Raw genomic sequence first — 13,328 nt, forward strand, 5'->3', positions numbered from 1 at the left:
TGTGAAAAATAAGTATCTGCGGTACATTAGTCTCCCCCGAACCCCCTACCAGGGCCCAGCCCTTGCTGGGGGCCTTGAGCGGCCCCCAGACCCCTCGCCGTACAATAGGCGTACACATTAATTAACTCAGGCTACGCCACTGGTTGTCACATGAAATGTTTTTTCGGCACACACAGCTTCTGCATATTGTGAAAACAAGTTCTTCCCATCCTGCAGCTGCTGTGGATAGAATCTCATGCCATTCTGGAGTCGTTCGATCTGATTAGGCAGGATGTCGGTGCTGATAGTAGCGAGAAATGTTCCATTAGTAAGTATGGAGAACTAGTCCACGGAATACTATGTCCAAATGCACACTGTAAACTATTAAGTGCCACATTTTTCCAATCATGAGAGTCCTATCATGGCGACATGTTAGTCTCTCTCTACATAGAGTCCAATAGTTTTACCAGGGAACTTCCAGTAGCTATGAAATAATTTGGATCGTTGTCGTCATCGGAACTATGAGGAGCTGAGTGCATTAAGTGCTCTGCTTATGACATCCGAATTATTTACGCGTTCTTTTCTTTCTTTGTAAATGTCCTTCACAATCTTGATTTTCTCATGGATACTGATATTCACTGCATCATCACCAGGTAGTTCTAGTTTGAATGAATTGGCTCGCTTACGGGCACTCCTAATTTCTGTGGAAAGGAGGGAATTACATGTATTTATATTAGGTCTTTCCTATCCCCCTCGTTTCTGTCCAAGCCTTCAAAAGTATGTGGGAAATCAGACGCGCTTCAGCTTCAGCTTACATTTCATGCAAGGTGAAGATAACGAACAGTGATCAATCTCATAACTCCTACAAGCAATACAAAATAGATAGTTGGGCAAACACGGACCCCTGGACACACCAGAGGTGGGATCAGGTGTCTAGGAGGAGTAAGCATCCCCTGTCGACCGGTCACACCCGCCGTTAGCCCTATATCCTGTTCAGGTAAACGGAGTTATCCGCAGTCAAAATCAGTGTGCCAAGAACGGCTTAACAATCGGTATGAAACACACCAGACAGCATTTGACCCAATGATAAGTTGTATGCACGAACTAGATCGTTATAACGACCATAGAATTTGCGAAATGCTGACTTCAATCGAGACTGTTGAAACCCCTGTACCATCAACTTGTTTGTCAGTAGCTTACCTCGATTTAAAAACTGACTATACCCAGAACAAGCTCTTGCATATCGAATCAGTTGAGATATATAAATACCATATGCAGGTGATAATGGAATATTACTACATAAATATGGAAAGTTGACGATGGAAAAGCTGAAATCATCCCGTTTGTCATAGAGTTGAGTTGTCAGTTTGCCGTTCATGTCTACTTTCAATAAAATATCTAAGTATGAAGCATAAGTGGACCACTCTATGGTGTCCTTTATTTCGAGCTCACAGGGATATATCAAATCGACATATGAATGAAAGTTATTATTGTTAATAGCCAAAACGTCATCGACTTGCATGTGTATACAAAAGTTGATCAATCCAAATTATATTAGATAATATAACGTTAATGTGATGGGACTCTTACCCAATACCCAAAGACGAAAACGCAGTCACGGACATCGTTCATATAAAAGACCAAGTATAAATGATGTCACGTTTGATTCACTTTTGCCTCACGTCAACAGACAATTGGGTCCACATCATATTCGTACAAAACTTTACTCTATTCCATTGAGGGTTTTACATACGTTATTTGAAGAAGCTATGGCTAGTCTATACTTGGATTTTTCAACACCTGAATATAGACTGAACTCTATGGGCGTTTTCACCTCGAACTCTAGTTTCGTCACGGGTCACGAGAGTTCGACGTAAACAACGAGAGTTTGAGCCCGGGATTAAATCGAGTTCAACTCTAACACGATACAGGGTTCTGACGCAGTAAAGATGGCGGCGCGCGGTGGAGATAACATGTGAGTATATTTGTTTTCGTGTTCATTTCAAATAATCACAAGTTTTTAGGGTTAGGAATCGTAATACAAAACTCTTGAATTAATATCCATATTATACTGTATTAAAAAACAATCGGCAATATTGTATCGTCTTGTACTGGGATATTTTGGATATAATAAACAGAGCAATCAGAAGTATGTATATAAATAAGTAAAAAAAAATCTTCGTTTTAATGAAATTCATTAAACATACATGACAGATTACTGTAGATTCCTTATTTTACGCGAGAACTTAATTCCGCAATCCCATCGTTTTCTATCAAATCGCGAGAACATAAAATCGCGAGCGCCGAACATTTGTAATAATTCCATAAAGTATACAACTGTCAAAAAATAATAGCGAAGTTTTAGAATCTGCGAAGGAAGCTTCTCGCGATTTTACGCGGATATTAATTCCTTGCGTTTATTAGGAATCTGAGTAATGGCGATATTGTAGCATAGATGTTTGGTTTTTTTTCTCAACAGGATTTTTATCCATTTTCAGGGTCCAAATACAATTGGAAGATGGCCAATGTGTTTTCATTGACGAAGACCTTGCTAAAATCTATTTAGCTGAAGATGGTGGTATGCATACAATTTACATATAACTAAAAAAGTAAAATCATGAACATTTGTTTAGGCACTGGTAAGGAACCTGTTTTGTTTCATAAATATTTGTTTGTTGATTATCTAGCATGTTTTTGGACTTTTCTTAAAGAATTGGTATCAGTAACAATCAACAATTTCATTCTCAGATCCAGAGACAAAAAGGGCAATCAGAGATGCAATTCTAGCATGCCGTAAATCAAATTCGACTTCACCCGGTACATTGGAGACCATTCCTATACGCTCATCCTCATCTGAATCCCCGTCATCTGGTCCTTCACCACCCTCCAGCGTCTCTACTTCCAGTTCCGACTCGCAGGTAGATTGGAACTTTATTGAACATCATTCCCCGAAATTTTTACCTGACAAAAATCTTGACTTTTTATTAATGTCTTCTTGTGAAAGTACGAAGTGTTTTTCTTCATTATTTACACGTTCTTACTCTGGACCTGAAAACGATACAGATAGTTCGTGTTGTCAAGTCAGAGTATCGGATGACATCATTTTAACATATAACGAGTTCCAAGGTCTACTTACTGAAAAATTAAATTTACTTACAGCAGACCATGCATGTTTGGAATGAAAGTGAAGAAAGATTCTTAATCGATTTAAGGCTGCAGAGGGAAGAGAGATTTTTAGGCACCAAATCTCACGATTTTTTGTGGGGAGAAATATCATCAGAAATGAAGAAAAATGGTATACATGTTTCCAAAACACAACTTATCAACAAATGGAAGGCGTTGAAAAAGAAATATAAAGAAGTAAACGATGAGAACAATAAAACTGGAAATCAAAAACACTCCTGGAAATACTTTGATCAGTTCAGTGAAGTTTATGGCAACAAGGCATCCACAAATGTAAGCGTGTCCTTCGACACAGGACGGAGAGATAAAATGAAAATCAACATAGATAGCAAAGATGAAGATATTTCACTTGTTCCAGAGAAAGAAAAGCAATCCACATCTAGTGACACAGATTCCAAATCAACAGCTACAGGCACAAAGCTGAAATCTAAGAAGCGCAAAATGTCCGACAGCACAAAATTGATAGAAAATATTCAAGACCAAAACAGAGAGCTTATGAACTCCATGGAAAAGCACCATGAGGAGAAAATGCGCCGAATAGATCGTATGCTAGAACTATTGGAGAAGTCCTTGGACAAATAATTCACCTCATGTATTTTTTCCCCATCTACAAAGTGTGTACAGGACTGGCAAAGTCCCAGTTTTTAGTTTTCTATGAAGAAGTCTTCATTATTTTCAGCAATTTCAGTTGCTGAACACCACACAGGCACCTGAAGTGTGGATAGCGTGTATAGATCTTATGTACATACCCACTCACCCCCCCCCCCCCCCCCCCCCACACACACACACCCTTTAGACCCAATGAATTTTTTTAAAAATATAGAATCAATTAAAAAAAATCATTTCGTCTAAAGGGGGTGGGGGGTATATACATAAGATCTATACAAGCTATCCACACTTCCGGTGCTTGTGGAACACCATACCATTCATTCATTTTATTTCTCCAATGGTTGTGATACAATCAGTGAAGGTCTTATCATATGTAATACTACAACAAATTATTTCAAAACGAAATTATTGTTGTATTCTAGTTTCAAAATAATGAGAGAGTCTTTTCTATGCTGTAATTTGCATTTGCTTTTTCACAAAAAGTGAATAAAAGATTGACATTTGATTTGTTTGAAGTTTAATCTAATACTTGTATGCAGCAAACTCTTGGCACATGCATAATTATACAAAATACTGTGATAATGAAGTCTTTACAAGGGCATTGTATCCATTAGCTGCTGTCTGAATAATGCTCCATCCCTCCCGTCAACATAAATGTTTGGGTAGGCATTAGGATGCCCGTCGTCATCATTGTCTATAAAGGCTTCAACGTCATCGTGATGTAAAACACACAGATTATGCAGGATGCATCCTGAAATAATCAGTGAGACTATACGGGACAGCTTTCGAACAGGTATTTCTCGTAGCCTCCTAAATCTTCCTTTTAAGTGCCCATATACTCGCTCAACAATTTGTCTTGCGGAGGACAGCATCTGATTAAATCGGCGTTGTTGTGCATTCAGTCTTCCATTGTCTCGGAAAGGCGTTACCAACCAATTCCTCAGGGGATAGGCACTGTCCGCGATAATAAATTTCCCATGCACTACACATTGTCCATTTTCGGAATTGTCGAACAAAGAAGAATTTCGGAGGACACGTGCATCATGGGTGCACCCAGGCCAGCCCGTGTACGCATCACGTATAAGCATGTCACAGTCTGCCACAACCTGTTTATTTCAATAGAATCACATTAGGGATAACCATTAAAAATTGTTTTATATGATTAATACTTTGTCTTATTGATGAAAAAAATGAATGACATTAACGTAGAGTTTACACGTGTAATTTACCTGTAGTTGGATGGAAGGGAAGTTTTTTCGGTTGAAATAATCTCTGTCACCACCAGGGGCTGTTGTTAACCGAATATGCGTTCCATCCAAGGAACCAATAACGCCTCGCAAACCAGACTGGAGTTGAAATTCCCTTGATATAGCTTGTTGTGTATAAGGATCTGGCCAGTTAATCACCTAAAACATATTTACACATGCATGGATACAAACTTATTTTATTATTTTATATTTGGATTGAAATCTTAAAAATAATCTCTACCACGATTTCAACTTACGTTAACCATGTTTTCGTTGATCGCATTTGATACCGTGATTACGATTTCGTGAACAGTTGTAATGCCTACTGCAAATGTATTGCTGACTTCTCTTAACGTTTCCTGGTTCGCCATGTACCAAAGAAATACCAGCAGTTTTTTATTGGGCGGTATTGGTTCAGAACCACCGGGCCATGCGTTATCATCTGTGATGGAATCTACAACTGAATTCAGGATTATTTCATAAATTTCCGGGCTCACTCGGAAATGTCTTCGAAATTGTTTGCTGTCAAATTGTGGCACAATGTTTTCCGAAAAGCCTCCAAGTCTTGGAATATAACGCCGCTCTAGATTTAAAAGAATTTGAATGATCCAGGTCTGTTTTACCGCGAGCAAAAACAAAATGTCCGTTTCATCTTCAATAAATAAATCTTCATACAATTGTGCTTTGATGACATTCTCCATTTTGGAGAGTTTCTAGAGTCAAGGAAAATCATTCGCGTCTAAATCTGCGTGCGCATCAAGAGTTTAATATCCAGAGGTAAAACAAGAGTACGACGTGAAAACGCCCTATGATTATGGATGTTGCCTACCACAGGCTCTATAAACCAGCACGGACCATGGATGATATTCCTTTCAAATCATGCCGTCAGTTCCTTAAGCTAAAATTTACAAACAAAGGAATAGATGCCGTCAACATAAGCAACATTCTTCGTCATAAAAGGGTTCAGTCGTGTATTCCAACTTATTTCAAGTTCAAGTCTACATCCTGTATTTCCTACAGCTATACTTCTACTATTGCATCCAAACTTTTTAATTTTAATTATAAACAAACTTTGCAGTGCTTAGATATAGACTATCTTATACGTAATCCACCAACATGTTCTTGTTCTTCATCTTCTTTCAACTACAGTCCAGCTGGACATGTCATTACTGGTGATGTTGATATAGTTGAAAATGAGGACCTCAAATCACTTTTTCTTAAAGGTCCTAAATACAGAGAACCTCGGTCTTTTAATTGGCGACAGAACTTCATCTCTATTATGAGTTCTGTCGAAGATTATGCCAGACGATGGGCTAAATATGAAAAAGAAGAACTTGATACATTGTCAGAATGGGTTAAAAGCATAAGAGGGATATTAAAATCCCGCATTAGACACATGAAAACAAAAGTACGTACCATCTATCCTTCTGTGTTTAGTAAACCAGAAGTGATAAGAGAATTAGATAGGTTACATGAGGAATATGTTTTGGTTTCAGCTGACAAAGCTAGTAACAACATTGTCTTTGTTTGTAAGGCTCATTATTACAACTGTATTTTAAACGAACTTGGCATTAATTCCACTTTTGGTAATCCTACTTATACTCCAACTGCCCTTTCAAAAGACGAAATTCTTCAAAACCATGCTTCAGTTTTAGACACATTTAATATTCCAGTCAATGGGTCGAATGAATATGAGTTACCGTACCTATACTGGATTCCTAAACTACATAAAAACCCTTACAAACAAAGATACATTGCTGGATCCAGTAAGTGCTCTACCAAGCCCCTATCTTTGCTCCTCACGAAAATGTTAACAGCTGTGAAGGAGAAACTTCAAACTTACTGTGCGACTACATATGCCAGAAGTGGTGTTAATCAAATGTGGATTCTAAAAAATTCTAAAGAACTTTTAGTAAACTTGAAATCACAGAAATTTTCCCAAATCAATAGCATTAAAACCTATGACTTTTGAACACTATACACGACCATTCCTCACGATAAATTAAAGACTAGACTTTTTGACATCATAGACAGTTGCTTCTTCAACAAAAACGGAAATATTCATATCTAGTGATCAGTCATTCAAAAACTTACTTTGTTAAACACCACTCTGATTCCACGCACAAGTACTCTGAAGTTGAAATAAAAAATATGCTAGAGTTCCTCATTGACAATATCTTCGTGGTCTTTGGTGATCAGGTCTTCCAACAGTCTGTTGGAATTCCCATGGGCACGAATTGTGCTCCTTTGTTAGCTGACCTGTTTTTATATTCATATGAAGCAGAATTTATTCAAAAACTACGTGAGAAGAAAAAATCTCTCGCTGTGACCTTCAATTCGACTTTTAGATATATCGTTGACGTTTTGTCTATTAACAATGATAGCTTTCATTCATATGTCGATTTGATATATCCCTGTGAGCTGGAAATAAAGGACACCACAGAGTCGTCCACTTCTGCTTCATACTTAGATATTTTATTGAAAGTAGACATTAACGGCAAACTAACAACTCATCTGTATGACAAACGAGATGATTTCAGCTTCTCCATCGTCAACTTCCCACATTTATGTAGCAATATTCCATTATCACCTGCATATGGTGTTTATATATCTCAACTGATTCGATATGCAAGAGCTTGTTCTGGGTATAGTCAGTTTTTAAATCGAGGTAAGCTACTGACAAACAAGTTGATGGTACAGGGATTTCAACAGTCTCGATTGAAGTCAGCATTTCGCAAATTCTATGGTCGTTATAACGATCTAGTTCGTCAATACAACCTCGCATTGGGTCAAATGCTGTCTGACGTGTTTCATACCGATTGTTAAGCCGTTCTTGGCACACTGATTTTGACTGCGGATAACTCCGTTTACCTGATCAGGATATGGGGCTCACGGCGGGTGTGACCGGTCAACAGGGGATGCTTACTCCTCCTAGGCACCTGATCCCACCTCTGGTGTGTCCAGGGGTCCGTGTTTGCCCAACTATCTATTTTGTATTGCTTGTAGGAGTTATGAGATTGATCACTGTTCGTTATCTTCACCTTGCATCAATCCAAATTATAGTAGATGAACCACAAAGTCCAAACTTCTCTATACACAATGAACCCATGAGTTCAACATCATATTAGTAGGTTCTACTGGACAACATTTGTTTATTTATTAACACTCAATGTGGCATAAATTGATGATTATTTACTGCATTGGAGCTCTTCCCTCCACTTGGTTTGACAATGTAGCCTTCATCCTGTAGTTTTGAAATACATTACACTTGGCAATTAACCACGAGAGAAATCTAGGTCAATATCACTTTGCCTGTCTTTATCTATCGCATCTCTTGGGTTGTATGTAAAACTTGTAATTATATTTGTTTTGTTGGTATATGTGATAACTCGGATAATTATTATAAATGTTATATAATTCTATGCAGTTGTAGATGATCTCAAGAGGTCAAGCTCATACTTTGTTCTTGAAACAGTGTCACTTGCGGTCCTCCCTAAAATGTCAAGTTCTCTAGTGTGACTGAACATTTACATGTCTTTTTGAAGGCTGTAATTTTGTAATATTGTTACATGAAAAATGTTTTACTTAATATTTGTATCTATATTTAATTTTGATACATTGAAATGGCCTTGATCTTGTAACTCGTATCATCATATATTCAGAGTTTTTCAGCATATGAATTGTATACAAATGTTCCATAGCACATTGTACCACCGTTTTAGAGATAGATTGACATGCATATTCCAAAAACCCATAAATGGCAATGAGATGCGTGTTATGAAAATGTGTAATTGGGTTTTCTTATCCTCTTCATTGCATGATTGAAAGTTATTCACATCTTATTGTCTTCTACCATGACAACCAGGAGTCAATGACACATACCTGTTACAAGCAAATTTGTTAAATATGTTCTTTTATTGGCAAGCCATAATGACGTGCAAACTGTTATCCTGATTAATGAACATATTGACAAATTATTTAATGATTATACACAGGAGATAATTAAGAAAATGTCTTTCTTGAATTAAAAATATTTCCATTTATCACTGAGAGTACACATATTGAGACATTATGTATGTAACATATATTGTAAACATGGGTGTTTTCCGATATAGCTGAAAGCAAATTTGATAACATTAAAGGATAACTTTTATACTGGTGTTTCAAAAATAAGGCCGCGACAGACCTTAGTCGTTAAAACAGGTAGATACAGTTTCATCGCCAAACGCTCGGCATCAGGTGTGAATGTCACGGGTCCTCGGAGATGACCTGAAAAACGGATGTCCCGTGTCACAGCAGGTGTAGCACGCTAAAAAAACCTCACTGCTCAATGGCCGTAAGCGCCGAGCTAAGGCCTAAATTTGAAGCGCTTCACCGATCTTGGAAACGTCTCCATATGAGTGAAATATTCTCGAAAGAGACGTCAAACTAGATACAATCAATCAATCAAGATCTGGAAATATGCCAGATTTATGACCTCCGTGCACTCGGAAGGGTATAAAAGTTGGAGAGGGGTCTCACTGATTGAGAAACTATTGTATCGTGTTGCTTTTTTTTAAAAGGTGGTTGACATTTCTTAGTCATTTCTTCAAAAAGCAAATCAAAAATTTTCCAAATTAAATACATTGTGCATATTTTTATGATGTTAAGGATTCTTGAGACACTATTTCCCTGATGGCAACAAAGAAGGTAAAAACTCAGTCAAGATCCCAACATCAACAACTTTAAATTTGTACTAAGAGAAAGTTATTTTCACAAGGATTGCAGATGAAATATGAGAGCCATATCACACACCATTTAAGGTAACTCCATACTCGCAGTTTTATGTGATACAGGTATAAAAAATGTATATATTTCCATTTATTAGAGTCAAAACTAATCAATTATCAAATAAAATATAAAGGTCATCACACTTTTTTTAAGATGCGAGGGATACATAAACAGAATCATATATCAACGTCAGAAAATTTCAGTTGTTATCAAAATTTCATACAAACTGGTTATGACGATATAATAGTATTCATAACAGTTTCGTGAAACTGTTTCTTTACAAAAATATACATGTCCGTTATAAAAAATAAAGGAAACCTATCGCATAATAGACTTGATAAAGAAATCAATGAAACAGAGTTATTGCCCTTAGATTCAATATTGTGAAAGCTATAATTGATTATTTATATATAATTTAGGGTTTTGAAATAGTTTATGTTTAACAAGATTGTTTACAACAACTATCGGAAAAGATTCCAATAAAATTTATGTTCCTATCATACACAAATCTAAATAAATCATTGATTTTGCAAAATCTGATGACGTCACATGAAGGTGGAATTACTTTAAATGTTATGGTTTGGTTGAAGAATTTAAAATTTGGGTCAATGTGAAGGTCAATAATTATGGTATCAAAACAAAGGTTATTTCATGGGCAATCTATACGCAAGCCGTCTTAAAAAGTTCAGGAGATATTACCAAGAATAAAGTTTCTCAACAGTAGGTCAAATGTCAAGGTCTAAAATGTTATATCAAAATAAAGGTCACGTGTGTGTGTTTGTGTGTAATTTCCTAACAACGAGTAGAAAATAAGCATATATATTTATCAGGACATAATCAAATGTAAAGATAAAACACTTTATACCAAAATAAAGGTTACATGTGTGTGTGTAATTTCCTATAGGGAGTAGAAAATATCAGGATATGATCGTATTCAGTTTTCCTTCATCCCTTAAAAAGCGTTGAAATGCAAGTTTTACATATATTTGAACCTGTTTTAACTTTTCCTTATCAAATTTGCCAACAAATTTTATTTTACAGATGTAATATAAGATTACCCCTAGTAGTAGTTGTAGATTTTGCTAATATAGCGATAAATTTGTGCAATTTTTGAAAATTGATTAGTGCTAATCCGTTTGCACCCGTTGCCACAGCAACAATCACATTAGACAATTTGAACGTTTCTTATTTTATTAAAATGGGTAAATTTACTCTAAAAATAAATCGACTAGACAAAATTCCATATCTTAATATGTAGAATTAAGATGCTATATATTACAAATTCAATATTTCACCAGTTTGTATACATAAAAAGACTACAGTCTTTGTTTACATAAAAAAGATTTAACTCTAGATTATAGCTTTTATTCTTACATTCAGAAGGTCAACATTTTGGTTGTCAATATTAAATGAGTTATACTTTAAATGTTTAACACCAAAAATAAAAAAAATATCTTGTTCAAAAGTGAACCAGTCCCTTTAATCGGTGTAGGGAAGTTAATGTGGAGTTGGTGGCCTAATGGTTAGGCTGTCCGACTCTCGACCGAAAGGTCGTGGGTTCGAGTCCTGGCCGCGGCAGGACCGACGGTGTGTCCTTGGGAAAGGCACTTTACATGAATTTCCTCACTCCACCCAAGTGTATAAGGGGTACCTGGCTATAGGCAGTGAACGAAATTGTTAGAATGTTAGTGCTCTAGCGCCTGTAACGGCAGCTTGCACTGTATGCTTCCCAGGAAGTTCTAGATTGATATAAGGTCTGCCGTGGTAATAATGTATTGTGATGATTAACGGTCGGGCTCGGGATGTATCTAGCAATTACGTAAACCGGGCTTTATTGCTTTGCATTACGAAAGTGTCCGAGGTTAGTTCGAATGCGCATCAGTATATAAGGCGGTGATGAGCGATATTTCGTCAGTTCACTGTCGGAGCTCAAAGGAGTAAGATCGCAGGAGAAGCTGTAAGGGAGAATAAATTTAACCTGGCTATTTTTAGTATACGGTGGCTAGTATACTGGTTTTAGGGTGTTATACAGTGAATTAAAACAGTGACTGGTTTTTTTTAAATACAATTATTTCGATACACATATAATTGTAGTTAAGTTATGTCTGGGTACAGGATATCGGAGATACATCCGAGACCCGTACTTATACATGTATAGGGCTGACGGCGGGTGTGACCGGTCAACAGGGGATGCTTACTTCTCCTGGGCACCTGATCCCACCTCTGGTGTGTCCAGGGGTCCGTGTTTGCCCAACTATCTATTTTGTATTGCTTGTAGGAGTTATCAGATTGATCAAGATCACTGTTCGTTATCTTCACCTTGCACACATACTTGTCTCGAGGATTGATTTATTGTATATTGTTTAACGTCCCTCTCGAGAATATTTCATTCATATGGAGACGTCTGTCCCGAGGATACATACCTGCCCGAACACAGACCATACATGTATACCTAATTAGATTTGTTTCCTTTTATATTAGGGATAGATAATCCTAAGACTTATCTATATATTGACTCGTTCTTGTTCACATCATCATTTTTCACAATTATTGCTGATTGCCATTTTTCTATATATACAATCATTTATTTATCATTGTCTTGATCTATCCAAATTTACGGACCCAAACACGTTACAGTATTGTAAAGCGCTTTGAGCAGCTGGGAAAATACGCTATATAAAACCAATCATTATTTAAAGTGCGCAATATGATCTTGAAGTGCATTTTTGCCGTTTTTTTCTGGTTTAGTGTTGCCAGGGATACCAATATGGCTTGGGATCCAGTAGAACTCAACTATTTTATCTTGTTTAGTTAAAAGGCAGCACCGGTTTAAAATATATGAATGATCAATATTCAAGTTGTTTATTGACTGTAGACATGAGAATATAGTAAAATGTTTGTCATCAGAAATTTAATGTATTCAAACGTAAGCTCTATCGCGGAGAGCATGAAATTTAAAATTTTGGTAAAGGCCTTCCTGCTTGATCTTCTACATGTGCCGTTGTGGAGAAGATTTTTGAAAATTTGTCAAATTTTGATCGTTTTTCTCCCGCCCCTCGGGCCTTAGGGTTGCAGGAGACCTCTTAAATTTACAATTTATTTCCCCTAGTCCCAAATGTGCTTCATGTCAAATTTGAAAAGAATTGGAATGGTAGTGATCACGAAAAAGTTAAAAATCTTCAATTGTTAACGCACGACGATCGACAACCAATTGCAAGAAGTCACTCAAGTGACCAAAAAAAAATTGTGTAGATACAGAATCAGTTTACATGACCCAACTGTTGAGGAAGGTATGATATATATCTATGATTTTGAGTGAAAATCATGTTGGACAATAAGATCATTCAGGAGAAAATTAATTTGTGAGTTACATATGTGATTTCATTTGCGTATTGCAATTTCTTTTTTATAGACTGTCTATGGTATAAGAAAGAGATATGTGAACAAGAACTTTATGTATTTAAAGACGATAATTCAATATTTATCAAATTGAAGAAATGTTCTTTCTCAACAAAAAACTGTCTACAAATGTAATCCCTC

General features: G+C 36.6%; 2 protein-coding genes across 2 annotated transcripts; one reads left to right on the plus strand and one right to left on the minus strand.

Moving 5' to 3' along the window:
- The first annotated feature begins 1,602 nt into the window (after positions 1-1,602).
- LOC125658123 (uncharacterized) lies at positions 1,603-3,867 on the plus strand. The gene is made up of 4 exons (XM_048889288.2): positions 1,603-1,954; positions 2,478-2,557; positions 2,728-2,897; positions 3,139-3,867. The coding sequence occupies exons 1-4, from the start codon at positions 1,929-1,931 to the stop codon at positions 3,742-3,744; spliced, it is 882 nt and encodes a 293-aa protein (XP_048745245.2). The 5' UTR covers positions 1,603-1,928; the 3' UTR covers positions 3,745-3,867.
- Positions 3,868-4,316: 449 nt separating this feature from the next.
- On the minus strand, positions 4,317-5,719 carry LOC130047721 (uncharacterized). Its single transcript, XM_056143106.1, has 3 exons — positions 5,276-5,719; positions 5,001-5,177; positions 4,317-4,877 (listed from the first exon to the last, which is right to left on the minus strand). Exons 1-3 carry the CDS (start codon positions 5,717-5,719, stop codon positions 4,362-4,364), a joined length of 1,137 nt encoding a protein of 378 aa, XP_055999081.1. The 3' UTR covers positions 4,317-4,361.
- Positions 5,720-13,328: the final 7,609 nt, after the last annotated feature.

Source organism: Ostrea edulis, chromosome 1 (genome assembly GCF_947568905.1).
Source record: "Ostrea edulis chromosome 1, xbOstEdul1.1, whole genome shotgun sequence".
NCBI lineage: Eukaryota > Metazoa > Mollusca > Bivalvia > Ostreida > Ostreidae > Ostrea > Ostrea edulis.

Coding starts and splice junctions, on each gene's coding strand:
- LOC125658123 (XM_048889288.2), top strand. CDS start 1,929: ATGGCGGCGCGCGGTGGAGATAACAT. Junction 1,955..2,477: donor GCGCGCGGTGGAGATAACAT/GTGAGTATATTT, acceptor ATCCATTTTCAG/GGTCCAAATACAATTGGAAG. Junction 2,558..2,727: donor CTATTTAGCTGAAGATGGTG/GTATGCATACAA, acceptor TTTCATTCTCAG/ATCCAGAGACAAAAAGGGCA.
- LOC130047721 (XM_056143106.1), bottom strand. CDS start 5,719: ATGGAGAATGTCATCAAAGCACAATTGTATGAAGATTTATTTATTGAA. Junction 5,178..5,275: donor TCAACGAAAACATGGTTAAC/GTAAGTTGAAAT, acceptor AATATGTTTTAG/GTGATTAACTGGCCAGATCC. Junction 4,878..5,000: donor TCCCTTCCATCCAACTACAG/GTAAATTACACG, acceptor TGAAATAAACAG/GTTGTGGCAGACTGTGACAT.